Source organism: Symphalangus syndactylus, chromosome 13 (assembly GCF_028878055.3).
Source record: "Symphalangus syndactylus isolate Jambi chromosome 13, NHGRI_mSymSyn1-v2.1_pri, whole genome shotgun sequence".
Taxonomy (NCBI): domain Eukaryota; kingdom Metazoa; phylum Chordata; class Mammalia; order Primates; family Hylobatidae; genus Symphalangus; species Symphalangus syndactylus.
The window spans coordinates 40,311,725-40,339,698 of NC_072435.2; the positions used below are offsets into that span (position 1 = coordinate 40,311,725).

General features: G+C 53.9%; 2 protein-coding genes across 4 annotated transcripts; both read right to left on the reverse strand.

The window, feature by feature from the left end:
- Positions 1-395: 395 nt before the first annotated feature.
- PRKACA (protein kinase cAMP-activated catalytic subunit alpha) lies at positions 396-26,439 on the reverse strand. 3 transcript variants are annotated; one of them, XM_055238166.2, is made up of 10 exons: positions 26,175-26,439; positions 15,990-16,051; positions 15,401-15,529; positions 11,457-11,555; positions 9,461-9,543; positions 6,450-6,576; positions 6,265-6,360; positions 6,047-6,169; positions 2,335-2,499; positions 396-1,943 (listed from the first exon to the last, which is right to left on the reverse strand). In XM_055238166.2, exons 1-10 carry the CDS (start codon positions 26,218-26,220, stop codon positions 1,818-1,820), a joined length of 1,056 nt encoding a protein of 351 aa, XP_055094141.1. In that variant the 5' UTR covers positions 26,221-26,439; the 3' UTR covers positions 396-1,817. The 3 variants fall into 3 exon arrangements, with proteins under 3 accessions (XP_055094141.1, XP_055094143.1, XP_055094140.1); XM_055238168.1 differs by lacking the exon at positions 26,175-26,439 and adding an exon at positions 22,812-22,870; XM_055238165.1 differs by lacking the exon at positions 26,175-26,439 and adding an exon at positions 16,350-17,027.
- Positions 20,605-22,805, reverse strand: SMIM46 (small integral membrane protein 46). The gene has a single exon (XM_055238183.2). It carries the CDS (start codon positions 21,070-21,072, stop codon positions 20,920-20,922), a length of 153 nt encoding a protein of 50 aa, XP_055094158.1. The 5' UTR covers positions 21,073-22,805; the 3' UTR covers positions 20,605-20,919.
- Positions 26,440-27,974: the final 1,535 nt, after the last annotated feature.

Here is a 27,974-nt window from a genome sequence, read left to right on the forward strand (position 1 = left end):
CGCGTCCCTCAGGCGCGCCTGGCCCGGCGCTGAGGATGCGGGGAGGGGGGAGCGCACCCTTTCCCCCTTCTACTCCCCCTGCCAGGGCCGCCCCCGCCGCCGCTCGGCCTCCTGGCGCGCCGGCCCCAGCGCCTCCCTAGAGCGCCCTCTCGGTCCCGGGCTGGACGCCGAGGGGGCGCGCCGCAGATTTGGGGACCCCGAATTTGGGGTCAGAGGGCAGTTTGACGCTCGTTTCTCCTGCGGGGCCGAAGGAGTGCCGGAATTTCAGCTAAACCCTGGTTACAAGGACTTCAAGCCAGGACCTGATCGGTCTGCACGCTGGGGTCCGAAATTCCCTTTCCAACCCCCTGGGGGTGTGTGGGTGGGTGATCGAAGTCGAGAACACCAGGCGACACTTTTTTTTTTAAACAAAACTTTATTGATAATAGTTTTCAAATATGTTTACAACAGCACACTGTTCAAGAGGAAGTCTCGTCCTTCGCAGCACACAGGTTGAATCGCCCCCGCACCCACCCGGGGCCCCACCCCAGGCCTGAGAACTCCTCCTGGGATGGGGAGAAGTTATGAGAGGGGGAAATACGGGGATGAATGGGGTGGCTCCCCAGCGGCTCCCCACTTTTCTATTACGAGAGAAAAAAGCACAAATGAGAAAGTGGGGGAGAGGTGATGGACAGCTGACAGCTAAGCTGGAGGAGGGGCGCCCAGGATGGGGGAGGCGGAAGCTGGTGGGTGAGTAAAACAGGCAGCCCCTCCCCAGCAGCTCTATCCTTGAACCCCGGGCCGTGGCTTGGGGGAACTTGGCCTCTTCTGTTCCCTTTTGCAGGGATGCCCTCCCCACTCAGCTGAGGGAAGGCTAGACATTAAAATCTAGCGGAGAATAAAATTAAGGAGTTGGGGGGAAACGCTGCTGGGAGGAAAGACTTGGGCTTGGGGCTCCCCCTCTGTCTTTTGGGGGGATGACTCCTCTTTGGCAGGGAGAGGGGCAGCTGCTTTGTCTGGCTCTCAAAGCCCAAGGGTGAAGACAGGTCTGTTGGGGAAGAAGAGAGCGGAGGCTTCCTAAAGGGGCCTAGACCCTCGCTGGATTGGCAGAGAGGATTCCCCGGGGAGGGGCCCAGGGGAGATTAGCAGCGGGGAGGTTCAAACTCCAGCGCCTCCCTTTCCAAAGTCAGTCTGCTTCTCTTTAAAATGGATTTGAGGAATGGGGGGACATGGGAGGGGTGGGAGTAGAGGAAGGAGGGAGGGAGGCACTGGTGGAACTTAAATAAGACTTCAAATTGTTGTTTTTTAAAAAAAATTCTAGCAAGCAGCCCACTGAACATGTCACTAAAAATCTCTCCTTCCCAGGCAGGATTACTCCGAAAGGAAGGTTGGCGCTTCGTTCATTTGCCCTTAGAAACTGGGGCCTGTGGTTGGGTGGGATGGGGGTGTGGGTAGGGGCTGGAGTTAAGTGTGAGCCCCTCTTTCCATACCCTGTCCCTGGATACACCAGCAAGACCTGGTCTGACTGGAGTTAAGAAACTCGTTTAAAACAGGCAGAAGTGGGCTGGGTGGGCTGAGGGGCTGGGGGGCTGTGGGGAAGGAGGAAGGGAAAAGTGGGAGAGGGGGCAGGAGGGTGAAGGGGATGAGGGGGAGCAGCTGGTGTTTCTGTCCCTCCGATTATTTGGGCTTCCTGCTCCCCCTAACCCTGGAGGGTGGGGTGAGGGTGAAATTAGATGCAAGGAACTCTGGGGCCCTCTGGCTGTTCAATCCAACCCTCCCACCCTCCCACCAAAAAAAAAAAAAGAAAAAAGAAAACCCATGGGGGCACAGGCACACCCCTAAAACTCAGAAAACTCCTTGCCACACTTCTCATTGATGGAGACCCGGATTTCTTCTTCCTCATAGTCGTCAAAGTTACTCGTATCCCCAGGGCCTTTAAACTTTGGTATGAAGGGAGCTTCCACCTGGAGAGGGATCAAGAATCACCCAGACCTCAGCATTCAACATAATCATTATTACAACAATAAATGTGAATGGCCTAACATTCAAGAGATATTTACTCTGACTCAGGCCTGTGCTTACCATTAGGTGATGGATTCCTCTTAACAGCCCGAAACTCTTAATGTAGCCAACTCATCAAAGGGGAAATTACTTCCCAGAGAGAGGCATCTGCTGCACAAGGTCACGGGATGGCCAAATGACCCCAGATTCCCATTTCTAGACCCCACTGCTCTAAGCTCTCTACTTTAGGTTGCTCCTGAACCTGTGTTCTCTTCTCTATCTCTCTATTGGCTGTCCTCCCTGACTCTTGGCCTGCTCCCAAACCCTCAGCAGGCTTAAGGAGGGGAGGCCCACCTTCCTCTGGTAGATGGCAATCCAGTCAGTTGTGGCAAACCACTTGTGGTTCTTGATATCGTTGACCCCATTCTTGAGGTTCCCAAAGCGCTTGGTGAGATCTACCTGCAGGAGGTTCCGCAGCAGGTCCTTCAAGTCAGAGCTGAAGTGGGAAGGGAACCGCACCTGGAGGAAGGGGTATAAGGACAGGGTGGGAAGCTGGTCTGGAACTTGGGGAGCCCATGAGGCTTCTTTCTCCATCCAACGGTCCTACTGGGTGGGGGCCTCCAAAGCAGAGTGCCTGCCAGCATCCTGTAAAACAGCTCCTTGGGCCTACCCTACAGTTTCCAATTTAGGAAATCTGATACTGTGGCCTAAGAATCTGCATTTATTTAAAAACTTTAAAAATTCAAGAGCTAGGTATTTTAAGAAGTTTTTGTAGAGACAGGGTCTCACTACATTGCCCAGGCTGGTCTTGAACTCCTAGGCTCAAGCGATCCTCCTGCTTCGGCCTCCCAAAGTGCTAGGATTATAGGCGTGAGCCACCCGCACCCAGCAAGAATCTGCATTTCTTTGAAAAAAAAAAAAAAAAAAAAAAACCCTCACTCTGTAGCCCAGGCTGGAGTGCAGTGGTGTGATCTGGGCTCAAGGAATTCTCCTGTCTCAGCCTCCTGAGTAGCTGAGATTAGAGGCTCACGCCACGACACCTGGCTAATTTTTGTATTTTTAGTAGAGATGGGGTTTCACCATATTGGTCAGGCTGGTCTTGAACTTTTGACCTCAGGTGATCCACCTGCCTTGGCCTCCCAAAGTGTTGGGATTATAGGTGTGAGCCACCGTGCCTGGCCCAAGAATCTGCATTTCTAACAAATTCCCCAGCAATGGTGCTGCTGGAAAGGGATCCCCTTTAAGAACCATTGCTCTAAGGCAAGTGCTATGATGATTTCCATTTCAGAGAAGGGGAAACTGAGGCTTGGGTTAAACAGCTCTTCCTAGGTCACACTGAGGCGTGGGATGGGGCAATTCCATCTCAGGTCTACTGGACTCTAGAACTTGCATTCTCAGCTGCTGCTGCTGCTGCTTAAGGCATCTCTGCTGGGGTCCGGAGACTTCTGAAATATTCATGCTTATAATAAACTTTTTCTCTCCTCTTTCTGCATAGCTAAGGCTCTTCCATTCTTTACAACCCAGCTCAACTCTTCTTGAAAGTTTTCCCCAAACGCTTTGAGCCCACAGCCTTGTATGCAAGTCATCACTGGAGTTATAGTTGCAAGAAACGACTTTTTGTTCCTGCTGTGCCTCTTACACGCTGTGTGACCTTGGCCATGGCCCTTAACCTCTCTGGGCCTGCGCATGCCTCTCAGATGTGGGGCAGATATCCCAGGGCTGCACAAGGGAGATAATACCACTGAGGGTGCGGGGGAACTAGAAAATGCTACAAAGAAGGGAGTCATGTGCATCTTCTCCTATGGGATCTTCTGTGTTTTTTTTTTTCTTTCTTTTTTTTTCCTACTCTGGGACATTTTCTTTTTTCTTTTCTTTTTTTTTTTTTTTTTTTTTGAGACGGAGTCTTGCTCTGTTGCCCAGGCTGGAGTGCAGTGGCGCAATCTCAGCTCACTGCAACCTCTGCCTTCCGGTTTCAAGTGATTCTTCTGCCTCAGACTCCTGAGTAGCTGGGATTACAGGTGTGCGCCACCACATCCAGCTAATTTTTGTATTTTTGGTAGAGATGGGGTTTCACCATGTTGGTCAGTCTGGTCTTAAACTCCTGACCTCGTGATCCGCCCGCCTCGGCCTCCCAAAGTGCTGGGATTACAGGTGTGAGCCACCACACCTGGCCAACTCTGGGCCATTTTCTTGGCAGTTTCTTTTGGTCCCGTGGCAGATGCCTCATCTTTCCCTTTTTTTGAAACAGAGTCTTGCTCTGTCACCCAGGCTGACGTGCGATGGCGCAATCTCGGCTCACTGCAACCTCTGTCTCCCGGGTTCAAGCAGTTCTCTGCCTCAGCCTCCCGAGTAGCTGGGATTACAGGTGCCTGCCACCACGCCCAGCTAATTTTTGTATTTGTAGTAGAGACAGGGTTTCACCATGTTAGCCAGGCTGGTCTTGAACTCCTGACCTTGTGATCCACCTGCCTCGGCCTCCCAAAGTGCTGGGATTACAGGCGTGAGCCACTGTGCCTGGCCTTCATCTTTCCCTTTTAGTGATGCTATGTGTCCAGCAAGGGCACCCCACTTGCCTGAATTTTTTTAAAAGACAGAGTCTGGCTCTGTGACCCAGGCTAGATTGCAGTGACACAATCACAGCTCACTGCAGCCTCGAACTTCTGGGCTCAAGTGATCCTCCTGCCTCAGCCTCCCGATGAGCTGGGAATACAGAGGTGCACCATCACGCCCAGCTAATTTTTAGGTTTTTTTTTTTTTTTTTTTTTGAGACAGAGTCTCACCCTGTTGCCCAGGCTGGAGTACAATGGTGTGATCTTGGCTCACTGCAACCTCTGCCTCCTGGGTTCAAGCGATTCTCCTGCCTCAGCCTCCCAAGTAGCTGGGATTATAGGCGCCCGCCACTATACCCAGCTAATTTTTTGTGTGTGTGTTTTTAGTAGAGACAGAGTTTCACCACGTTAGTCAGGCTGGTCTCGAACTCCTGACCTCAGGTGATCTGCCCGCCTTGGCCTCCCACAGTGCTGGGATTACAGGTGTGAGCTACAGCGCCCGGCCAGTTTTTTTTTTTTTTTTTTTTTAGAGATGGGGTCTGGCTATGTTGCCCAGGTTGGTCTGGAACTCCTGGCCTCAAGCCTCCACTTCCCAAGGTGCTGGCATTACAGGTGTGAGCCATTGTACCCAGCCCCAAAGTTTCAAAGCTAGTCAGTGGCAGAGCTGGGACTGGGGCCCAGGCTGAGCCTGAGGGTGCTCCCACCACAGTGTCGTGACTCCGGGCCAACCAAAAGCTCCTGTGTAGGAGATGCTGGACCAAGTGGGGGGATGGTCGGGTCTTCCCAGCAAGGTGGTTGAGCTGAGGGCAGAACTGGCGTCCCCAACCTCTCTCCGGCCATCAGTGCCTACGATGATTGCCTACGATGATTACCTACTCACCAAAGTGTGATCTTGGCCAAGACACATCCCTTTTCCCAGCCCGTTTCCTCACCTCTCCTACAGAGGGTGCCACCATCTCAGGGTGTGACTGATGGGGATTCTAAGGCCTGGTGGATGGTGGGCACTTTGCACCTGTCATAGATGTGAGCTGAGATGGCTTCACCACCCCTCATCTGAACCCTCAGAGTTAGGCAAATTTGGGTTTGGGAGAGGAAGCATGGGCTATAAACGCTAAGTGAGGGCACTCTCGGGTGAGGCTGTGGACAGCACCTGGGAACAGAAACCAAATACATTCGTTTTTCTGCCTTGGAATTTGCGAAAACTCGCACTAACTGGGACGAGGAGTGACAAGGAGGGTTGTCTGGCAGGGCGGTTTGTGTTCTGTGGCCAAGAAGTTCCCGTGAGGCTCGGGATTTTGGAAGCCATGGGATTCTGGAACCGCAGGGTTGGGGCTGGACAGCGAGGGGGCTTGAGGTGTTGGCCTCAGTGTGGCCGATGCGTCCAGCTTCACCACCTGGCCTGACTTAAGGAACTTCTAGATTATTCTGACAACAAGCAGGTCTCCCCAGGGAGTAGGATGGGTGAGCAGGGAAGGGTCTGTTTCTTCCAGGGCTGTGTCCCCACATCCGGACCTCACCTTCCCAGAGACGATCTTCTCATAGATCTGGATGGGCTGGTCTGCGAAGAAGGGCGGGTAGCCAGCGGCCATTTCATAGATAAGAACCCCCAGGGCCCACCAGTCCACGGCCTTGTTGTAGCCCTGGAGCAAGATGGGGGGGCACAGGGTGAGGAGGGGGCGAGAGCAGGAGAGCAGAGCCAGCCTCAGGGGAAGGGGAGGGCTGGGGAGGCTCCTACTTTGCTCAGGATAATCTCAGGGGCCAGGTACTCAGGGGTGCCGCACAAGGTCCAAGTGCGGCCCTTCACGCGCTTGGCAAAACCGAAGTCTGTCACCTGTGGGCACAAGAACAGGCAGTTGGCAGGGAAGGAGGGTCCAGGCCACGGTTTCCCCAGGGCTGCCCCTCGCCCGGCCTGGTGGGCACCTGAATGTAGCCCTGCTGGTCAATGAGCAGATTCTCCGGCTTCAGGTCCCTGTAGATGAGATCCAGCGAGTGCAGATACTCAAAGGTCAGGACGATCTGGGCCGCATAGAAACGGGCATGGGGCTCGCTGATGGGGACAAATGGGGAGGTGAACATCAGTGGCCATGCCCCAAAATGGTCCAGCAGGTAGCCCTGCAGAGCCTCCCCCAGAGGAAGACACCTCCACTCCAGCCGTCAGAAACGCAAGGCACCTGATTCTTAGATAGCCCGACACGGGAAACAGCCTGTGGGTCCATCCACACGGGAATGGAATCACAGACTGAGCTATAGTCATACAATGGAATTCCACTCACCACCACCACCGCCAACAGGACAGCCCATGCATCCACTCAATAATGTGGCTGCATTTCAAACTGATTATGTTAAGCAAAAGAAGACACAAAAGAACATGAATGAGGCCATTTATATCATGTCCACGCCCAGACAAAACAAAGGCACGGTGTTTGAAGTCAGAAAGGGCAACTGCCTTTGGCAGGGAGGTGACGTGTCAAGAGAGGGATTCGGCCCAGTGTGGTGGCTCACCCCTGTAATCCCAGCATTTTGGGGGGTCGAGGTGGGAGGATCGCTTGAGCCCAGGAGTTCGAGACCAGCCTGGGCAATATAGGCAAGACTTCACCTCTGTGTGTATGTAGATATGTGTGTGTGTGTGTATATATATATATATTTTTTTTTTTTTATTGATTGATTTTTTTTGAGATGGAGTCTCGCTGTCTTGCCCAGACTGGAGTGCAATGGCATAAATCTCGGCTCACTGCAACCTTTGCCCTCCCAGAAACAAGCGATTCTCTTGCCTCAGCCTCCTGAATAGCTGGGATTACAGGAGTGCACCACCACGCCCGGCTAATTTTTGTATTTTTAGTGGAGACGGGGTTTCACCATGTTGGTCAGGCTGGTCTCGAACTCCTGACCTTGTGATCCGCCCGCCTCGGCCTCCCAAAGTGCTGGGATTACAGGCGTGAGCCACGGCACCCGGCCTCCACCTCTGTATATTATTGGAAAAAAAAAAAAAAGAAAGGGATTCAAGGGAATTTTCTGAGGTGATAGAAAAGTTCCATATACTGTTTTGGGTGGAGGTTAGGTAGCTGTATACAACTGTCAAAATTTGTGGCATGGAACATTGAAGAACTGTGCATTTTATTGTATGTAAAGTGAATCTATAGTTATCTGTCTAAAATACAACTACAAGGCCAGTGCGGTGGCCCATGCCTGTAGTCCCAGCATTTTGAGAGGCCAAGGGGGGCGGATCACCTGAGGTCAGGCGTTCGAGACCAGCCTGGCCAACATGGTGAAACCCCATCTCTACTAAAAGTACAAAAATTAGCCAGGCAAGGGGGCATGTGCCTGTAGTCCCAGCTACTTGGGAGGCTGAGACAAGAGAATCACTTGAACCCCGGAGGCAGAGGTTGCATGGAGCTGAGATCGTGCCACTGCACTCCAGCCTGGGTGACAAGAGTGAAACTCTGTCTCAAAAAATAAAATCAAATAAAACTACATTTGTAAACTTAGAAGTTAATAAGACAAATTTATAAGTTAAAAAAAATTTTTTTTCTTTCAGCAGGGTCTCTGTTACAACCCAGTCTGGAGTGCAGCAGCGTGATCATGGCTCATGCAGTCTTGACCTCCCAGGCTCAGGTGATCTTCCCACCTCAGCCTCCCCAGTAGCTGGGACTACAGGAATGTGCCACCACACTTGACTACTTTTTTTTTTTTTTTGTATTTTTTTGTAGAGATGGGGTCTTGCTATGTTAGGCTGGTCTCAAATTCCTGGGCTCTAGCAATCTGCCCACCTCGGCCTCCCAAAGTGGGATTATAGGGCATGAGCCACTGTACCCGGCCTGTATCTTAAACTTACAAATTTCTGTATATAGCTTTATTTTATGTATAAAAATATATATTAAAATCTACACATATGAAACTATTGATCTATATAAAATAAAATAATAGTATAATTTTTATTTTATTTTATTTATTTACTTATTTTTTTTGAGACAGAGTCTCGCTCTGTCACCCAGGCTGGAGTGCAGTGGCGCGATCTTGGCTCACTGCAAGCTCTGCCTCCCGGGTTCACACCATACTCCTGCCTCAGCCTCCCAAGTAGCTGGGACTATAGGCGCCTGCAACCACGCCCGGCTAATTGTTTTGTATTTTTTTAGTAGAGACGGGGTTTCACCATGTTAGCCAGGATGGTCTCGATCTCCTGACCTCGTGATCCGCCCACCTCGGCCTCCCAAAGTGCTGGGATTACAGGCATGAGCCACCGCGCCTGGCCAATTTTTTTTTAAAAAGAGATAAAACCTCACTATGCAGCCCAGGCTGGTCTCAAATTCTTGAGCTCAAATGATCTCACCTCAGCCTCAGGAGTAGTGGGACTACAGATGCATGCCACCTTTTGGGGCTCAAAAAATGCACAAAATCAACAACTTCAATTTTTTTTTTTTTCGAGACGGCATGTCACTCTCTCACCCAGGCTGGAGTGCAGTGGTGTGATCTTGGCTCACTGCAACCTCTGTCTCCTGGGTTCAAGTGATTCTCCTGCCCCAGCCTCCCAAGTAGCTGGGATTACAGGTGCCCAACACCACGCCCAGCTCAGTTTTGTATTTTTAGTGGAGACAGGGTTTCGCCATGTTGGCCAGGCTGGTCTCAAACTCCTGACCGCAGGTGATCTGCCCACCTCGGCCTCCCAAAGTGCTGGGATTACTGATGAGAACCACCGGACCTGGCACCAACTTCAGTTTGGACACCTAAGTTGCCATGTTTGCTGTGTTTTGTTTTGTGGTGGTTGAAACATCACATATTCCTCAGCACAGGGGAAACAGAAACCCACAGTATCCTGGGAGACCACCTGCATGTTGAAGTATGCTGGACTCCTCTGCATCCCCAGGGGGCTTGGTCGTGCACTGCCACCTGTGGACACCCTGACAGCCTGATGTGATGGTGGGTGGCCTGCTTACCTGAACCTTCCGATCCGCCTTAGGTGTGAGAACATCTCCCCACCGGGCACGTACTCCATGACCATGTATAAGTTTGAGTTGTCCTGTGGGAAGCAGTGGCTGGTCAAGGGCCCACTCCCTGAGACTTGGACCCTATCTGAAGGCCCTGGGGGCCTCCCCGGCTGGTGTTCAAACATTAAATGACAACAGTGAACCTGGCTCCCTGTAGGAATCGTGTTCTATAGGGGCGACCCTTATCCTGCTGTTAATGGGTGAAAGTAAGGGCTGGCTCAGAGGTATGTCGGGACCTGGTTAGCCTGCCTTGGCTGGAGAGAGAACTCTATAGTACCTTGCTCTGGGAGCTTGAGTAAGGCTTTGAGGCCACAGTTTTGTCATCTGTAAAATGGGATCATGACAGGCTGCAGAATTAGTGGGGCCCAGAATAAAAAAGGTGGCCCCTGGTTAAAAAATTATTACAGAGGGCCGGGTGTGGTGGCTCATGCCTGTATAATCCCGGTACTTTGGGAGGCCAAGGTGGGTGGATCACTTGAGCCTAGGAGTTTGAGACCAGCCTGGGCAACATAGTGAGACCCTGTCTCTACAAAAATACAAAAATTAGCTGGGCATCATGGCGTGCACCTGTAGTCTCAGCTACTCAGGAGACTGAGGTGGGAGGATCGCTTGACCTGGGAGGTGAAGGTTGTAGTAAGCTGTAATTGCACCACTGCACTCCAGCCTGGGCAACAGGGTGAGACCTTATCCTAAACAAAACAAAACAAAACGGCCAGGCATGGTGGCTCACACCTGCAATCCCAGCACTTTGGGAGGTCGAGGCAGGCGGATCACCCGAGGTCACGAGTTCAAGGGCAGCCTGACCAACATGGAGAAATCCCGTCTCTACTAAAAAATACAAAATTCGCCAGGTGTGATGGCACATGCCTGTAATCCCAGCTACTTGGGAGGCTGAGGCAAGAGAATTGCTTGAACCCAGGAGTCGGAGGTTGTGGTGAGCTGAGATCGCATCATTACACTCCAGCCTGGGCAACAAGAGCCAAACTCCGTCTCAAAAAAAAGAAATAAAAATTAGGCTTGGCACAGTGGCTCATGCCTGTAATCCCAGCACTTTGGGAGGCCAAGGCAGGCAGATCACTTGAGGTCAGGAGTTCAAGACCAGCCTGTGCAACATGGCAAAATCCTGTCTCTACTAAAAATACAAAAATAAGCTGGGCATGGTGGTGGGCACCTGGAATCCCAGCTACTCAGGAGGCTGAGGCAGGAGAATTGCTTGAACCCAGGAGGCAGAGGTTGTGGTGAGCCAAGATTGCACCACTGCACTCTACCCTGAGCAACAGAGTGAGACTGTCTCAACAAAAAAAAATTATTACGGATCTCAAGACAGCAGCAGCAGCAAAGCGTTAAACCAGTGTGGGGTCCCTCGGAGCACAGGCCCTTGTGCTTCTCTGGGTCAAACGCCCATGAAGCTGGCCCTGAGTGGCCTTTCCTGTTTCTCATGACCACAGCTTTGGATGGCACCCAAAATGGCTCCCAAAGGGCGCTCAAGACGTGCCTGGAACTATCATGACAACCCCACCAGGCTGGAACTGGTATGATCCCCATTTTACCAATGAGAAAACTGAGGCTTGGGGGGATAAGTCTCTTGCCCGGGGCCACACATCAGGAAGTACTGAACTGGGAACTGAACCCTGGCTGCCTGGGGCAGAGTTTGTGCTCTTGGGTCAGGCTCTTGCCATAAACCAGGTGCTGCTTTTGAGGGATGTTACTGAGGTTGGGTGGCTTGCCAAGGGTATCGAACTACAAACTGGCTGGACCAGGAACTGAACTTGGGTCTACCAGAGTCCCAGCCTGACTCCCGTCCCCTGATCTCCCTCCTCCAGGGATCTTGTTCTTCCACAAAAGAGGGCAGCCACTGATTGTCCTCAGCTCCGACCCAAGCCTTGGGGGCCAGAAGGCTGGGACCCAATGCAGTGACCCCGCCCCTTGGCCACTGGGACCCCACCTTGAAGGAGAACTCGAGTTTGACGAGGAACGGAAAGTTGACAGCTTGCAGGATGCGCTTTTCATTCAGGGTGTGTTCGATCTGTTTCAGTTTCACCACCTGGGAAGGGTAGGAGGGGAGGGCAGAAAGGAGGGGGAGGTGAGAGGGGCCTCATTTCCCCTGATGCCTGGAACTAGGAATGCCAGAGCCAGGCCGGTTCCTTCAGCCAGAATCATTTGTGTGCCTGTGGCCTGTCGGGCCCTTGGCTGATGCTGAGGACACAGCATCAGGGAGGCTAGGGGCTGCTTGTCCTTGCACGGCACAAAGTCCAGGGCAAAGAATACATGGGTTACCCCCAGAGAGGTCAGAGCCGTGGTGGAGGGTATCTTGGGGTTGTGGAGAAGCAGCCCCCAAGAAGCCCATGTAAAGTACCTGGCATGGTCTGGGGAAGGGGGAATCAGAGAGAGCTTTCTGGAGGAAGGGGGAGCTGAACTGAAATTGAAAAGACAGGCAGGAGAAGCCCAAGGGGTGGGAGGTTTAGGAACTGCCTTACCCTTGTCTAGAACACTCCACACAGCAACCTGAACCTCAGGCTGACAGCTCCTCAGCCATCACCTGTCCCCTAGTAGCAGATGCCATAAGCAGGCACCTGGCACCTAGTCTCTCACTGAATCAGGACAGAAGCCCTAGAGGCCCATGCTGGGAGTATGCCAGTTTGGAAGACCAGACACAGAGAGGGGAGGTGACTTGCCCAAGGTCACACAGCTGGCTGATGTCAGGCTGGTGTGTAACATGTGGCCAGCCTGGTCTCTCGGTTAGCTGTCAACTGCTTTGCTCACATAGCTGTGTCCTCAGAGTCTACACCTGCCCTACTCAGTTCAGTCCCCATTAGACACAGGGGGATGGTGAGCCCTTGAAATATGGCTGGTCGGATGGGGAGCCAAATTCAAAAATTTTAAGTATCTAAAATATAAATTTTAAAACTGACACCAGCTGGGCACGGTGGCTCACGCCTGTAATCCCAGCACTTTGGGAGGCCCAGGCAGGTAAATCGCTTGAGCCCAGGAGTTTGAGACTAGTCTGGGCAATGTAGCGAGACCCCATCTCTACAAACAACAACAACAACAACAACAAAAGCAATTAGCTGGGCATGGCACGACTACGGTCCCAGCAGCTCCAGAGGCTGAGGCAGGAGGATCATTTGAGCTCAGCTGCACTTCAGCCTGGGCAATAGAGCAAGACCCTGTCCCAAAAACAAAACAACCAGGCCGGGCACGGTGGCTCACGCCTGTAATCCCAGCACTTTGAGAGGCTGAGGCAGGCGGATCACGAGGTCAGGAGATCGAGACCATCCTGGCTAACACGGTGAAACCCCGTCTCTACTAAAAATACAAAAAATTAGCCGGGTGTGGTGGTGGGTGCCTGTAGTCCCAGCTACTCAGGAGGCTGAGGCAGGAGAATGGTATGAACTCGGGAGGTGGAGCTGGCAGTGATCTGAGATCGTGCCACTGCACTCCAGCCTGGGCGGCAGAGCGATACTCCGTCTCCAAAACAAAACAAAACAAAAACAAACAAAAAACAACCAGCCTGGCCAAAATGGTGAAACCCTGTCTCTACTAAAAATATTAAAAAATTGGCCAGGTGCGGTTGCTCACACCTGTAATCCCAGCTCTTTGGGAGGCCAAGGCAGGCGGATTACAAGGTCAGGAGGTCGAGACCATCCTGGCTAACATGGTGAAACCCCGTCTCTACTAAAAATACAAAAAATTAGCCAGGCGTGGTGGCAGGCACCTGTAGTCCCAGCTACTCAGGAGACTGAGGCAGGAGAATGGCGTGAACCCGGGAGGCGGAGGTTGCAGTGAGCCAAGATTGTGCCACCGCACTCCAGCCTGAGTGACAGAGCGAGACTCCATTTCAAAAAAAAAAAAAAAAAAATTAAAAAATTAGCTGGGCATGGTAGCCGGTGCCTATAATTCCAGCTACTCAGGAGGCTGGAGCACAAGAATCGCTTGAAACCAGGAGGCAGAGGTTGTAGTGAGCCGAGATCGTGCCATTGCACTCCAGCCTGGGCAACAAGAGCAAAACTCCATCTCAAAAACAAAACAAAAATTAAACCCTTGATGCAGGTACTGGTGACTTTCAGGCATGGTTGGAACAACCTGGGCATGTGAATCTGCTTTTTCAACTTCCCTACTTTTTCTCATCTTTCCAGGAAAAATTTAAGCATACAATGGACACTGGATTTTAAAGACACTTCAGTACAGAAGAAAAGGAAATATTTCCGAAGTCATGGAGGACTGGGAAAAAAATAAAAGGAATGTAAAATGTTTCATTAATGATATTTTCACATTGACAATATATGGAAAGGGTAATACTGTAGATATACTGGATTAATTAAAACATATCATTAGGCCAGGTGCGGTGGCTCACATCTGTAATCCCAGCACTTTGGAAGGCCAAGGCGGGCAGATCACCTGAGGTCAGGAGTTCAAGACCAACCTGACCAACATGGTGAAACCCCGTCTCTACTAAAAATACAAAAGTTAGCCGGGCGTGGTGGCGGCACCTATAATCCCAGCTACTTGGGAAGCTGAGGCAGGAGAATCACTTGAACCTGGGAGGTGGAGGTTGCAGTGAGCTGAGATCACGCTACTGCACTCCAGCCTGGGCGACAAGAGTGAGACTCTATCTCAAACAAAACAAAACAAAACAAAAAGCCCCAAACATGTCATTAAAATGAATTTCATGAATGACACCTGTTTCTTTCACTTTCTTTTTTGATTACAAATTTTTTTTTTTTTTTAAGAGATGGGGTCTGGCTCTTTTAAGAGATGGGGTGTTGTCCAGGCTGGAGTTGAACTCCTGGGTTCAAGTGATCCTCCCGCCTCAGCCTGTCTAGTAGCTGGGACTACAGGCATGCGCCACCATGCTGGCTGTTTTTACTGTTTATGATGGAGCAAACAGAAAATTTAAAATCGCTTCTGTGGCTCAGGTTACATTTCTGCTGGTTACATTGCTGCTTTATAGCAGTGCCTGGTATAAAGTTGGATCACAAAAATACTTACGGGAAGAAAGTGCACGTAAACACCACTTCCCCCGAGTGCTCTTGTCCTCCTCCCTTTGGGCTGGTGTCTGACCCTGTGTCACAGTGCCTGGCTTTGAATCCATGGCCGGCCTGGAGAGGGAGCTTTGGGAAGGCAGCACAGGGCCCTTCTGACCCCTGGGGCGGGCACATTATGGGGGCTCGGGGAATAGTGGGTGAGCCTCGCATGGTGGCTCATGCCTGTAATCCCTGTGCTTTGGGAGGCTGAAGTAGGAGATCACTTGAGGCCAGGAGTTCAAGACCAGCCTGGGCAACACAGCAAGACCCCCTGTCTAAAACAAAAAACAAACAAAAATTAGCCAGGCATAGTAGTGTGCGCTTCTGGTCCCAGCTACTCGAGAGGATCTCTTGAGCTCAGGAGTTTGAGGCTACAGTGAGCTATGATCACGTCACTGCACTCCTGCCTGGGCAACAGAGCAGGATCCTGTCCCCTGCAAAAAAACCAAGCGGCCAGGCCCAGTGGCTCACGCCTGTAATCCCAGCACTTTGGGAGGCTGAGGCAGGTGTATCACCTAAGGTCAGGAATTCGAAACCATCCTGGCCAACATGGCGAAAACCCATCTGTACTAAAAATACAAAAATTAGCTGGGTGTGGTGGCAGGCGCCTGTAATCCCAGCTACTCGGGATGCTGAGGCAGGAGAATCGCTTGAACTAGGGAGGTGGGGGTTGCAGTGAGCCCCCACTATATGAGCCCCCACTAATGCAGATCACGCCACTATACTCCAGCCTGAGCGACAGAGCGAGACTCTGAATCAAAAAAAAAGCAAGTGAGTGAACGGGTGGATAGGGCACTCCAAGGAGTGGGCACAGTCCAGGCAAAGGCCTGACAGGCAGGCCCTGAGCGAGGACGGGCCACCTCACCTTCTGTTTGTCGAGGATCTTCATAGCATAGTGGTTCCCAGTCTCCTTGTGTTTCACCAGCATCACCCGCCCGAAGGAGCCCGTGCCGAGGGTCTTGATTCGTTCAAACTGATCCAAGTGGGCTGTGTTCTGTGGGCAGAGGGGTCGGCTGGCTCAGGGTGTGCCCTCCCCGCGGCCTGCTTGGCTAAGGTCTGGGGCATCCCCTCTGCCACCGGCAGAGGGGGCCCCGGGGAGCACGTGGGGTCAGCGGGGTGAGGACAGGGGGCGGAAAATCAAGATGGCAGAGGGTACATTCCTTAAGGCAGGTGGCAGGGGCCAGATCTGGCCCTGGCCTGGGGCCTGGAAGCTGCTGGCAGCTGTGCTGGGGGCAGGGGCGGGCCGTTGGAAGGGGTAGTGGGATGGGGGTGCCTGGCATTGGGCAGTCAGGTGTCTCCACACAGGAGCCCCTATGGGCACCTAGGGAGCAGATGGGGAGGGTCTGAAGCCTTCTACGGGGTTTCTGAAATTCTAGCTGTGTTGCTGGGACACAGCCAGGGAGCTGGGGGTCGCCAGCTCACCCCTCCCTGGGCTCTGCACCCAGCAGCCTTACCTGAGCGGGACTTTCCCATTTTTTAAGAAAATCTTCTTTGGCTTTGGCTAAGAATTCTTTCACTGAAAGGGAGAGAGGGGAGAGTTAGAGACCCCCGTCTCACCGGGGTGGGTTCAGGTGATTTCTGGGGAGATACTTGGTGGAAAGTGGGGTGCAGTTCCAACCCAGAACCTGACCTTTTTCTGGTGCCTCTGGGGGCCCTGGCTGGGCCGTAGCCTGGGCCTCCCTTGCTACAGAGAGGTGGGATCCAGCTGCCACTCCATCCAAAGTGGGGTACAGAGAGTCTCAGGGGTCACTCCCAGGGGAACGGAGGGAGGCGCCCAGGCAGGCCAGCCCACCCCCACTCGCCCCAGTTCTGACCGACATTCCACGGCCAGGGCCGACGCCAGCCGAGGTATTTATAGCCTTGGGATTTGGCTGTTCCTCTGGCCCCTTCTCTGGGGAGGCTGGGCCTGGGATGGAGGCCTCGGGGGCTCGGGTAGCAGGCGCCCTTGGGGGGCTCAGCTGTCACCTTGGCACCCAGCTGGCCCTGTTCCTCTCCGTGGCAATCGCAAGGGCATTGCTCCAGAGCTGGTTCAAGGGAAGTCTCACCCGATGCCCACTCCTCAGCCCCACGGCATCCCAAGGTGAACATCACTGCCTGGCTAATGTTGAAACTTCCCCGGCAGACCCTGTGCCGGCTGCTGTCTACACTGTCTCATCTGACTCGCTCAGCAACCTGCCTTGTATCCATTGTCTCCACTTAACAACCCAGGAAACAGGCTTGAAAACAGTCATTCTGGTCTCTGCTGAGACACATCCCAGCAAAGTGGCTAAGGGCCAGGACTTGGGGACAAGATCCAGTTCAGAGCCCAGCCTGGTCTCTGATGAACTTTGTGACTTTGGGTAACTGATCTCACCTCTCTAGGCGTCAGTTTTCCTCATCTGTAAAGTGGGGTGGTTTTGAGGAATGAATGAGTTCATCTTGACAAAGGGAGTTGAACAGTGGCCTGTGTGATGGTAGTGCCAGATAAATGTCAGCTATTATTATTTTTTATCTATCTTTTTTTAAATTTTTTTATTTTTATTTTTATTTTTTTGAGACAGTCTCCTCTACCGCCCAGGCTGGAGTGTAGTGGCGAAATCTCCGCTCACTGCAAGCTCCGCCTCCCAGGCTCACGCCATTCTCCTGCCTCAGCCTCCTGAGTAGCTGGGACTACAGGCGCCTGCCACCACGCCTGGAGAATTTTTTGTATTTTTTTTAGTGGAGACGGGGTTTCACCGTGTTAGCCAGGATGGTCTCGATCTCCTGAGCTTGTGATCCACCCGCTTCGGCCTCCCAAAGTGCTGGGATTACAGGCGTGAGCCACCGCGCCCGGCCAATTTATTTTTTAAAATTATTATTATTATTATTTTTGAGATGGAGTCCTGCTTTGTTGCCCAGGCTGGAGTGCAGTGGCACAATCTTAGCTCACTGCAACCTCCGCCTCCCAGGTTCAGATGATTCTCCTGCCTCAGCCTCCCGAGTAGCTGGGATGACAGGCACCTGCCACCACACCCAGCTAATTTTGGTATGTTTAATAGAGATAGGGTTTCGCCATGTTGGCCAGGCTGGTCTCGAACTCCTGACCTCAGGTGATCTGCCCGCCTTGGCCTCCCAAAGTGCTGGGATTACAGGCATAAGCCACCGCGCCTGGCCTATTATTTTCTAAATTGAGGTATAAAACATGGGGAGAGAGGCTGGGTGCGGTGGCTGACGTCTGTAATCCCAGCACTCTGGGAGGCCGAGGTGGGTGGATCACGATGTCAGGAGTTTGAGACCAGCCTGGCCAACATGGCGACACCCCATCTCTACTAAAAATAAAAAAATTAGGCCAGGTACGGTGGGTCATGCCTGTAATCCCAGCACTTTGGGAGGCCGAGGCGGGTACATCACTTGAGGTCAGGAGTTCAAGACCAGCGTGGCCAATATGGTAAAACTCAGTTTCTACTAAAAGTACAAAAAAATTAGCCAGGCATGGTGGCAGGAGAATCGCTTCGACCTGGGAGGCAGAGGTTGCAGTGAGCTGAGATCATGCCATTGCACTCCAGCCTAGGTGACAGAGCGAGACTGTGTCTCCAAAACAAAACAAAAAAATTAGCCAGGCGTGGTGGTGTGTGCCTGTAATCCTAACTACCTGGGAGGCTGAGGCAGAAGAATTGCTTGAACCCGGGAGACTGAGGTTGCAGTGAGCCAAGATCGTGCCACTGCACTCCAGCCTGGGCGACAGAGCAAGACTTGTCTAAGAAAAAAAAAGAAAAAAGAAAATAAAATATGGGGAGAGACCGGGCATGGTGGCTCATGTCTATAATCCCAGCACTTTGGGAGGCCAAGGCGGGCAGATCACTTGAGGTCAGGAGTTTGAAACCAGCCTGGCCAACATGGTGAAACCCCATCTCTACTAAAAATACAAAAATTAGCTGGGCACGGTGGCGCATGCCTGTAATCCCAGCTATTTGGGAGGTTGGGGCAGGAAAATCTCTTGAACCTGGGAGGCAGAGGTTACAGTGAGCTGAGATCATGCCACTGCACTCCAGCCTAGGCGACAGAGTGAGACTCTATCTCAAAAAAAAAAAAAAAATACACATATATATATATATATATATATACAGGGAGAGCTGGGAACGGTGGCTCATGCCTATAATCCCAGTGCTTTGGAAGGCCGAGGTTGGAGGATCGCTTGAGGCCTGGAATTAGAGACCAGCCTGGGCAACATAGCAAGACCCAATCTCTACAAAAAATGAAACAATTAAAAAATTAGCTGAGCATAGTGGTCTATGCCCGCAGTTCCAGCTACGCAGGAGGCTGAGGCAGGAAGATCGCTTAAAGCCCAGGAGATTGAGGTTGCTTAAAGCCCAGGAGATTGAGGTTGCAGTGAGCTATGATTGCACCACTACACTCCAGCCTGAGCAAGAGTGAGACTCTGTCTCAAAAAAATAATAATACTCTGGGAGGCCGAGTTGGGGGGATTGCTTGAATACAGGAGTTCGAGACCAGCCTGGACAACATCAAAACCTTCTACAAAAAATAAAACATTAGCCAGATGTGGTGTTGTGCACCTGTAGTCCCAGCTACTCAGGAGGCAGAGGTGGGACATAGAGGCTGCAGTGAGCCGTGATTGAGCCATTACACTGCAGGCTGGGTGACAGGGTGAGGCCCTGTCTCAAAAAAAAAAAGTAATAATAAAAAAACCCCAAAAACAAATATAGGAGATACATCGAGTGCCCAAATCTAAATGCGCAGCCTCACAGATTCTTGCATTATGGACTTGTCCTTTTAACCACCACCTAGGGCTCAAGGGACCAGCCCCTCGCTGAGTATTTTCTATGCTTCGTTCTCACCCTGTGGAGTAGGAGCTGCTGTTATTCCCACTGTACACAGGAGAAGACTGATCAGGTCTGAGGTCACTTGCCTGCCCCCACGTCCCAATGAGATTAACGACTTCACTGCCGACTCAACCATTGGTTTCAGCGCTGAGTCCAGTGCACCAGGGTGGCCAATGTGGACAGAGCTGCCTTCAACCCCCTGATGTTCCTGGGTTTGCTGCCACCCTGAGGGGCCCTGTACACTTGCCCTTTGGCATTGCTGGTTGTCTGCCTGCCAGGAATCCCACGTGGCCTTGTGGGGAGCCACCCCCACTACCTGTCTCCGCAGCTCTCCCTCAGCATTCAGAGAGAAGAACCGCCATGGGGCTAGAAAGTGGTAGATGGTGGCCGGATGCGCTGGCTCACGCCTGTAATCCCAGCACTTTGGGAGGCCGAGACAGGCGGATCACCTGAGGTTGGGAGTTTCAGACCAGCCTGAGCAACATGGAGAAACCCTGTCTCTACTAAAAATACAAAATTAGCTGGGCGTGGTGGCTCATGCCTGTAATCCCAGCTACTCAGGAGGCTGAAGCAGGAGGATTGCTTGAACCCGGGAGGCAGAGGTTGCAGTGAGCCGAGATCGCGCCATTGCACTCCAGCCTGGACGACAAGAGCGAAACTCCATCTCAAAAAAAAAAAAAAAGTGGTAGATGGCGGACAGAGAGAGACCGTGGCCAAGAAGGCCCCACAATGAATGACCAGGCGGAGAGGGGACAGGCAATGAGTGGCCAGGAGTCCTAGATGGGTGCCTGGCTGCGCTACCAACTAGCCCAGGGGCCTGAGCCTGGGGGTCACACCAAATCCAACGCTTTCACTAGCAAAACCTTTGTGTGTTTTGTTTTGTTTTGAGATGGGGTCTTGCTATGTTGCCCAGGCTGGTCTCCAACTTCTGGCCTCAATGGATTCCCCTACCTTAGCCTCCCAAAGTGCTGGGATTACAGGCGTGAGCCACTGTGCCTGGCTTCAGTAATAGAACCTTTGTGACAGAAAACATCTTCCTTGGAAACCTCCAAATAATCCACACAGAATTCAGCAGTGGGTGGGGAGGGTGGAGGGTGCCCTCTTGGGATTCTACCTTCACCCACACAAGAAGGCAGAGAGGTGCCCGGCTTGAAGGGAATCCAAAAGGTCTGGTCCGTTTTCCCTTTGCTCTTAGCAAAAAGGAAAGAATTGCTGAATCCTGCACCTCCCCGACTTGCTGAGCTCTCAGCCTCTGGTTGTCTGCTGGTGCCCCACGGAGTAGCTCCACAGGGTGCCTTACTGTTAGCATGGCCCTTCTCTGGCTTCTCAAAGGACCAGAGTGCCCAGGCTCTGTGCCTCTCGTGCCACTAGCCCTGTTAGCTTGTCAGATTTGGGGATGGGGCATGGGGGAGGCCAGTGCCAGGAGGAGCAGGCAAAGAGAGGGATGATGGCGGGGAGGGGCACGTAACCTCAATCAAGAGGCCCCACACTCACCTCTGCTTCCTGCCTCTTCCAGCAAAGGGTAGAATAAAGGGTGGGTGGGATGGGGTGATCTGGGGGCCTTCTGCCCCCTGGCCAGGGAGGCTCAGGGTGCTGGCTGTGGCTTAGGCCCCCAGAAGGTGTGGTGCAGGTAGCCCAGGAAACGTACAGCCAGGTGGGCCCAGAGGAGCAGCTGCAGCCACAGCTGGAAGGTGGTCTCCGAGTCCCCACCCTGGCTACTGCCTGATCCCAGATCCATCCCCGGCCCCCCGGGCTCTCCCTGGAATCTTCTTTTTGCTGAGAAACCAGGAAAATGCAGAGCCTCTAAGTCAGCCTCCTTGGGATGGCCTCAGGGGACCAGGGAGGAGGAGCTGGTTGCCACAGAAGCTTTTAAAGGTACCTGCTCCAAGCTGGCCAAGGTTTGCAGAGGGCTTCCTTGGCAGGAGGCGATGGGAAGATTCTCCCGAGGGTGTCCCTCTGGCTGCCTGCGTGCCCCAGGGCGGGGCGATAAAACTAACTTCCCTTTCCAGGGACTTCACTGCTCCCGGGATGCCAGGCCCTGCTTTCCTCAGTGGGCACTGGACTGTGCAGAGGACAGCGCCTGATGTGCCCAGAGCAGTGCCCATTGGGCAGAGGGTAAAGAGTTAAGGTTCAGGATCAGGCAACAGCCAGAGACTCCCTGGGGGCTAAAGACGCCCCAGAGCTCCTTTAAAATTCGCTGAAAGAACAGCTGGAGAGACAGGCTTGGGGCGGGGGGTAACAAGAGCCACCCTGCCTCCTCCCCTGAACTCCCTTTCAATGTGGAACCCCCAAATCCTGCTATCCTGAGAGAGAAAATGGGTACATCTGGCTCTTTGTTTTGCTCCTATGCGGGGGTGGAGAGGGGAAAGGCATCCCGGGATGTCCTTGGCCTCTCTCAAACCTTGCCCTGTGCTTGGCTCTACTCTCGGCCATGAAAGTCCAAACCGGAAACGAGCGGCTAAACCCAGGGGTGGGGGAGGGGGAGGCAGCCTTGACCATCTTCCTCCTTCTTTCCAGATCCCAAAAGAAGCACAGGGTCAGTGGCAGCCTCTTTGAGTATGCCCAGCACCCAGGACCCCTGCTAGCAACAGGAAGTGGCAGAGGATGGTAACCCAGCCAGCTGCTGGCCTGTACAGCCTGCCGCCCTGCCCACATCTTCCACATGGGGGGTGCCAGCTCTCACTCTGGTCCAGATTCCATTTGGGCTCATAGAGAAAACTCCTTGACATCCCTTGAAAAGCCAGGGCCACAGCAGAAGTCAGAAATCTAGAAACTCGCCCTGGGAATAGGGAATTGCAAGAGCAGAATATCAATTTGGGCAAGGGGCTTGGAGTCTCCCTCGGAAGGAGCCCAGCCTCAGAACCCCCTTCCTCCAGACAACAATCTCAGACCTTCTGCCCTTTTGAAATCTGGCTGTCCTGGGAATTCTGGGGCAGGAATGCCCAGCCTGGGCCGGGCCCCCTACTCGAAGCTGGCTGATTCCTCCTGTGGAGCCTGGATTCCCTGCTCTGGGCTTACCTAAATGACACAACTCTGAGCTGGACCCCAACACTGGGCTGGAACGACCCCCATTCTGAGCTGGACCCCAACACTGGGCTGGAACGACCCCCATTCTGAGCTGGACCCCAACACTGGGCTAGAACGACCCCAATTCTGAGCTGGACCCCAACACTGAGATGGCTCATCCTACAGTCTGAGCTGAACCCCCACACTGGGATGGACCGCTCCACTACCCCTCTCTGAGCTGGCCCCCCTGCTGGGTGGACCAGCCTCCCTTGTCTGAACTGGGCCACCGATCCCCTCTGCTCTTCCCCAGGCCGCCCAGCCCGGGGCTGTACAGGAGGCGTTTCCAGGGACAGCCAGGGGTTCACATCCTCCTCCTCTTCGCCTGTGCCCCAGACCCCGCTGCAGCCCTTCCCTGACTTGAGGGGCAGTGTGTGCCTGGGAAGTTGCTATAGCAACAGGGCTCAGCCTCACCATCGCTGGACTTGGAAGCCATCGCTCAGTCCTGTTCTCAGGGCACCGGGACTACGGTGGCTGGGAAGGCTCATGGGACCTGCCGTGTCTGTTCGGCTGTCCATCCCCAGAACCCTGCCTGCGGGGGGAGCTAGGGAGACGTGGGGTGGGAGCAGGAAGAGAAACCCAACCCAGAGGCCACTGGGTGTGGAGGAGGGACAGATAGGGCCCTCCAAATTTCTGTAGACGCGGTTGCGCTAAGGGGAGAGCTGCTTTGATAAGATCCTCTTGGGCACCCATACAACTGCCAAGGCACAGAAGGTGTCTGGCCGTCTTAGGCATCCATAGGATGTTACACGGCACTAGTTCTTCCCATCTAGGGTCTTCTTAGGGGGTGCTCTTCTCTCTTTGCCAGGATCTGCTTGTGTCCTGGGGATGGGGGGCTCCCTTTTACCAGCTCTGCTCCTTCCCCTGTGGGCCAGCTCCCAGGGGTATCTTCAGCCAGTGCCAGCCACGACCTGAGCCCCACTTGGCTGTCTGACCTGGGCGCCTGCCCCTGGGGCCGCTGCTCCCTCTCCATTCTTCCAACTTGGCCAGAGCCTGGGGCTTAGTCTTTTCTCGGCCCTCTCAGCTCTCCCAATGGCTTTGCCATCTTTGGGTGTAGATTCCCCCCATTCCACTCCAGGGTTCATTCTAGATCCCTGGCCTCTTGGGAGGAGGCGGACTCTGTCCTGCCCTGGCACAGAGATGGTACCACAAGGGACTGCAGGATGCTTAACTGGTGCCTCCCAAGGCCTGGGCATTTTCCTGACCCCAGTCGGGCCGGCGTCTGGCAGATGAAATCCAGGTGCCCCCTGCAGGCTGGCCTGGCTACTGCCCCCGCCCCTGCCCCACCCTTATAAGAGGGCAAATTTTGTCTAACTCCATCCTCTCAGAATCAGAGCGCCTCAAAGCAAAGAGGGACTTCCTTCCTCATCTTATTTCCTTCTCTGGGAGCCTCTGGGAGGAAGTACAGCTTCGGGCGTTTCTCAACGTGTGACATGGTCCCATTGGCAGAACATGACATGATTTTCGGGATGTTTATCTAGTTACACTGTATTTAATATGTATCAGAGAAAATATAACTGGCATGGCAATCTCATGATTTCATTTATATTATTGTTTAGAATGAGCTCCAAGTTTACGTTTGAACAGAAGTGAGTAAAATTTTTATTATTTTAAATTAAGAAAATATGATAGAGTAAAAATCTGGGAGGCTGCTGAAAAATGTCAAAGTCGGGAAATTCTGGGGTCCAAGAAGTTTGCTGGTAGATGGATCTGGATGTGAATCCTGCCTCTGTGATATCATCTATGTCATGGATGTCATTTCTACCAGAGGGCTCCTTTGGAAAATTTGGATAACAGCCTGTTATGAAAGTCACCAGAGTAGATATATCTATCCGCCTGGCCATTTAGCCTGTGGAATAGCCTAGATGCCCAATAAATAGTAGCTCTATTTTATCATGATCATTCATTCCTGGGTGTCTGACCTGTGCTCTGAGAGAATCAGTGGTTCCTTCCAGAGCCTCTGATCTTTTTCTTGGGATCCTTTTTCTTGTGCGGCTTTCCAACCCCACCACATGTGTCTGATAGCCTTGAAGGTTTTCCAGGACTGTCATCTCCCCAACTTTCAACTGAGCCACCGCAATACATAGCTACCTGCCTCTACCTTCTACCTCCCAGCTGGCCTCACCTGCTGGGGGGCCTGACTCCTCCCCCCTTGCCAAGTCCCCTCCAAGCTCATGCCCAGACCTTTTTTGGACACTACCCACCTGCTCCTCTGTCATCAAGCACTCAGCTACAGGCACTTCCCTCCCCGGCCCCCGCCCATTGGTGACATGTCAGGCCTCTTCATGATTGCTCTGTGACTCTGAGTTCTGCTATTTGAATCCGTATGGGAATAAAGTTCCCTGGCTTTCATACCTTTCTGGGAGGGGGCATTCAGGAAACTCAGATGCTGGGGTTTGAAACCAAAAACTGGCCTTTCTTTTCGACTAATAGTTCCGACTATTTCTGGGTAAGTGGACAGGGGATCCCAGCCGCCTTCCAGCTTTCAGACTGGAGTGACAACAATTTAAGAGCTGTAAAAATTGGGAATGGGGTTCAAGACCATTTCTGATGGCATTTCCAGATAGAGAATCTCTTTCTCTGGCTGGCTGGAAAAGCCCAACATAATGTGTGGGCAAGTGGGTGAAACAGGTCTCTCTCTGGCTGAGCCCTGGGAATGATCAGAATCACTAGACGTCAAAGCAAATCACTAGACGTCACCCATTACTCTCTTTGACTGCCTCCTCCTCCCCAGTGCTCTTTCTGACCATCTCAATTAAAACCGAATGAACCTCGCTAAACCCAGACACTTTTCATCCCAAGCCAGGAGCGGTGGAAGAAGCCCCAGGGACTGGGTGAATGACGGAGCCTCAGTTGTGAAACGACCATTTATTGAGGGGCCCTCCATGGAGCCTAGAGCTCACTGCAAGGCAGAAAATGCGAGGGGGCTCTGCCACCACTCCCTTACCCCAACGCAGGAAAGAGGACGCAATGAATCCCAACAAGACCAGCTCAAACTTGGGTTTGGAAGCACTGAAGCAATTCTCTACGTTCATAAACAGTCTGCTACCCCAGCCAGGGACAGACGCTTGCTTGGAGGACGGAGCACAAGCAGAGAAGCAGAATGACAGAGTGACAGGATGAGAAAGGCAGAGGGACCCAGAAAGATCCTGTCCCCCATGCCAAGTGACACAGAAGAAAAAAAAACAATGCTGGAGGTGGCTCTGGGAAATGCTTAGGGGGCAAGATGGGTTTGGAAGTGGGGGCTGTGCTAAGGTGAAGAGGGGAAGGGCAGGAGAAAGATGGCGGGGGCTGGAGGGGGGAGGGGTGTGGTCAGCAAGTGGCCAAGGTCCCTGCGCGGTGGAGGCAGACAGACCCCATCGCATTCCCAAACTGGTAGAAACCTGAGTCAGGGTCAGGCAGAGGATCCCATAGGTGAGAGAGGTGAGTGAAGAAGTGGGGGGATTAGAATCTGGGGAGAGGGGCCAGGAAAGGAGGGGGTAGGCTGGTGACAGGGGCCTATGTGGGGCCCCAGCGGTCATACGTGCATGGTTGGCAGTGACAGCTGGGGGGGAGCACGGTCTTTGCAGTGTGGGGCGGCCCTAGGGGAAGGGGACCCCTACAGGGGGTACTCTGCGGGCCCGCGGGCCCCAGCCTTGGACAGGCCGGGGCAAGGGGCGCTGGGGGGTAGGCAGAGAGGGATGGGGGGGCCCCGTAGGGGGAGGGGCCAGGCGATGATGGACAAGGCCAGGGCTGCCAGCGCAGGGCCAGGATTGGGGTCACGGCCCGGGCACTCACCGCTCTCCTGCTCGCTGCCCTTCTTGGCGGCGGCGGCGTTGCCCATCGCGGCGGCGGCGGCCGGGGCCGGTCCCGGAGCTACGGCGCGGCGGGTGCTGGCTGCGGCCGGCGGCCCCGGAGCGCGCTGGGCGGCGGCGGCGGCGGCCCTCGGGCTGGCTGCGCTAGCTGCGGCGCCGCGACCCCCGCCCAGCCCCTGCTTCCCGCGTCTCTCCGCGCCCGCCCGCCCGGGAACCTCAGCCCAAGATCTCTGCTGCTGTCCGTGACGCCCCCGCAGACCGCCGCTAATTGGCCTAGGCCGCCCTGACTGACGGCTCAGCGCCGCCGCCCATTGGCCCTCCCGCGACCTTCCCGCGCCACTATAGGCTCTCAGCCTCGTGACACGCACCGCGGACTCTCGGCCATTCACGCACTCGCGAGGCCGCAACTGGGCGGGCAGACGCGTCCGATTGGCCGAGATGCTGGCCTGGGCCCGGGGTCCGCCCCGCGAGGCCGCCGATTGGCGGAGGTGCCCTGTTCGCCGAGCCCCCAGCAGAACACTCAGTGTCAATCCGGGGGTGAGAGGGCGGGGCGGAGGCACAGTCTGCGGGCCCGGGCCGGCGGGGCGGGGCGGGGCGGCGGAGGCTGGCTGGCGGCCGCGCAGCGCTCCGAGGCTCAGGAGGCGGCCCCGGCGGGCGCCCGGCCGGCCCCGCGCGCGCCGCAGTCCCCCGCCCCCGCTCAGTGCGGCAGCGGCTGTCGGCCAGCCGGGGTTGGCGCCGCGGCCTGCCCGGCGCAGCCGCTGTCCACCTGCCAGCGGGGGAGGGGCGCGGCCGGCGCGCAGGTCAGAGGTCGCCCGGCCGCCGCCGGCGTCATTCATAAGGCCTGGCGCTGGGCAGCCGTGGCCAGGCCTGCTTGGGGGCCAGGCCGCGAGGCCTCCTGGGTTTTCCCAGCCGCAGTCAGGAGGATGCCGGGCCCGGCGCAAGGGGTGGCTGGGAAGGGGCGCTCAGTGTCCACCCCTTTGCTGGGCCCTAGCCCTGGGCTCCTGCCAGTAGTAAGAGCTGGCACCCACTTAACGCTCCTTCGCACCACACTCCCATCGCGTAGGTGCTACCATCATCACTCCCATTGCACAGATGAGGAATCTGGGGTACAGCCAGGCAGATTCCCTGCTCCTATTCCCCGTCTGTATTTCCTGTTTGGGCAATGCAAAGGGAACGTGCCCCTTCCTTCAGGATCCTCTTTCAGTACACACTTAGCAGAGGACAGTCGGGGTTTCCCAACTGCGACACTACTGACAGTGAGGCTGGATCATTTTCTGCTAGGGGGTGTCTTGTGCACCACTGGGTGTTAACATCCCCCGCCTCTACCCACTGGACGCCAACAGCCCCTCCTCTGTCTTCCTGCTGGCTGTGGCAACCGCTGTCTCCTGACGTTGGTGAATGTGCTCTTGCGGGGCCGAACTGCTCCTGATTGAGAAGCACTCAAGAGACGGTCAGGGGAGGGGAAAAGCCAGGTCACCCCGACTCGGAAGGGCTAGCTGGGCTCAACTACAAGCCGATCTGCTGCTTCGACTTGAATAGCCTCCACCATCTCCAGCTGCTGTGTGCCCCCATGTTCCCAGGTCAACCACGGTTCCAGGGAGGGAGAGTCAGAGCCTTTCTGTGAATTATGGGGAAATGGCTGACCACTCCGCCTCTGGATGGTTACATGGTAAGGTTTAGTAAAATTTAATAAAGGCATTGCTGTTTGTGTGTTGGGATCACAATGTTAATTTCTTCCTGTGGGTCAAGGGCAAAGTCTGAAAAATCACTCATTATAATCTGT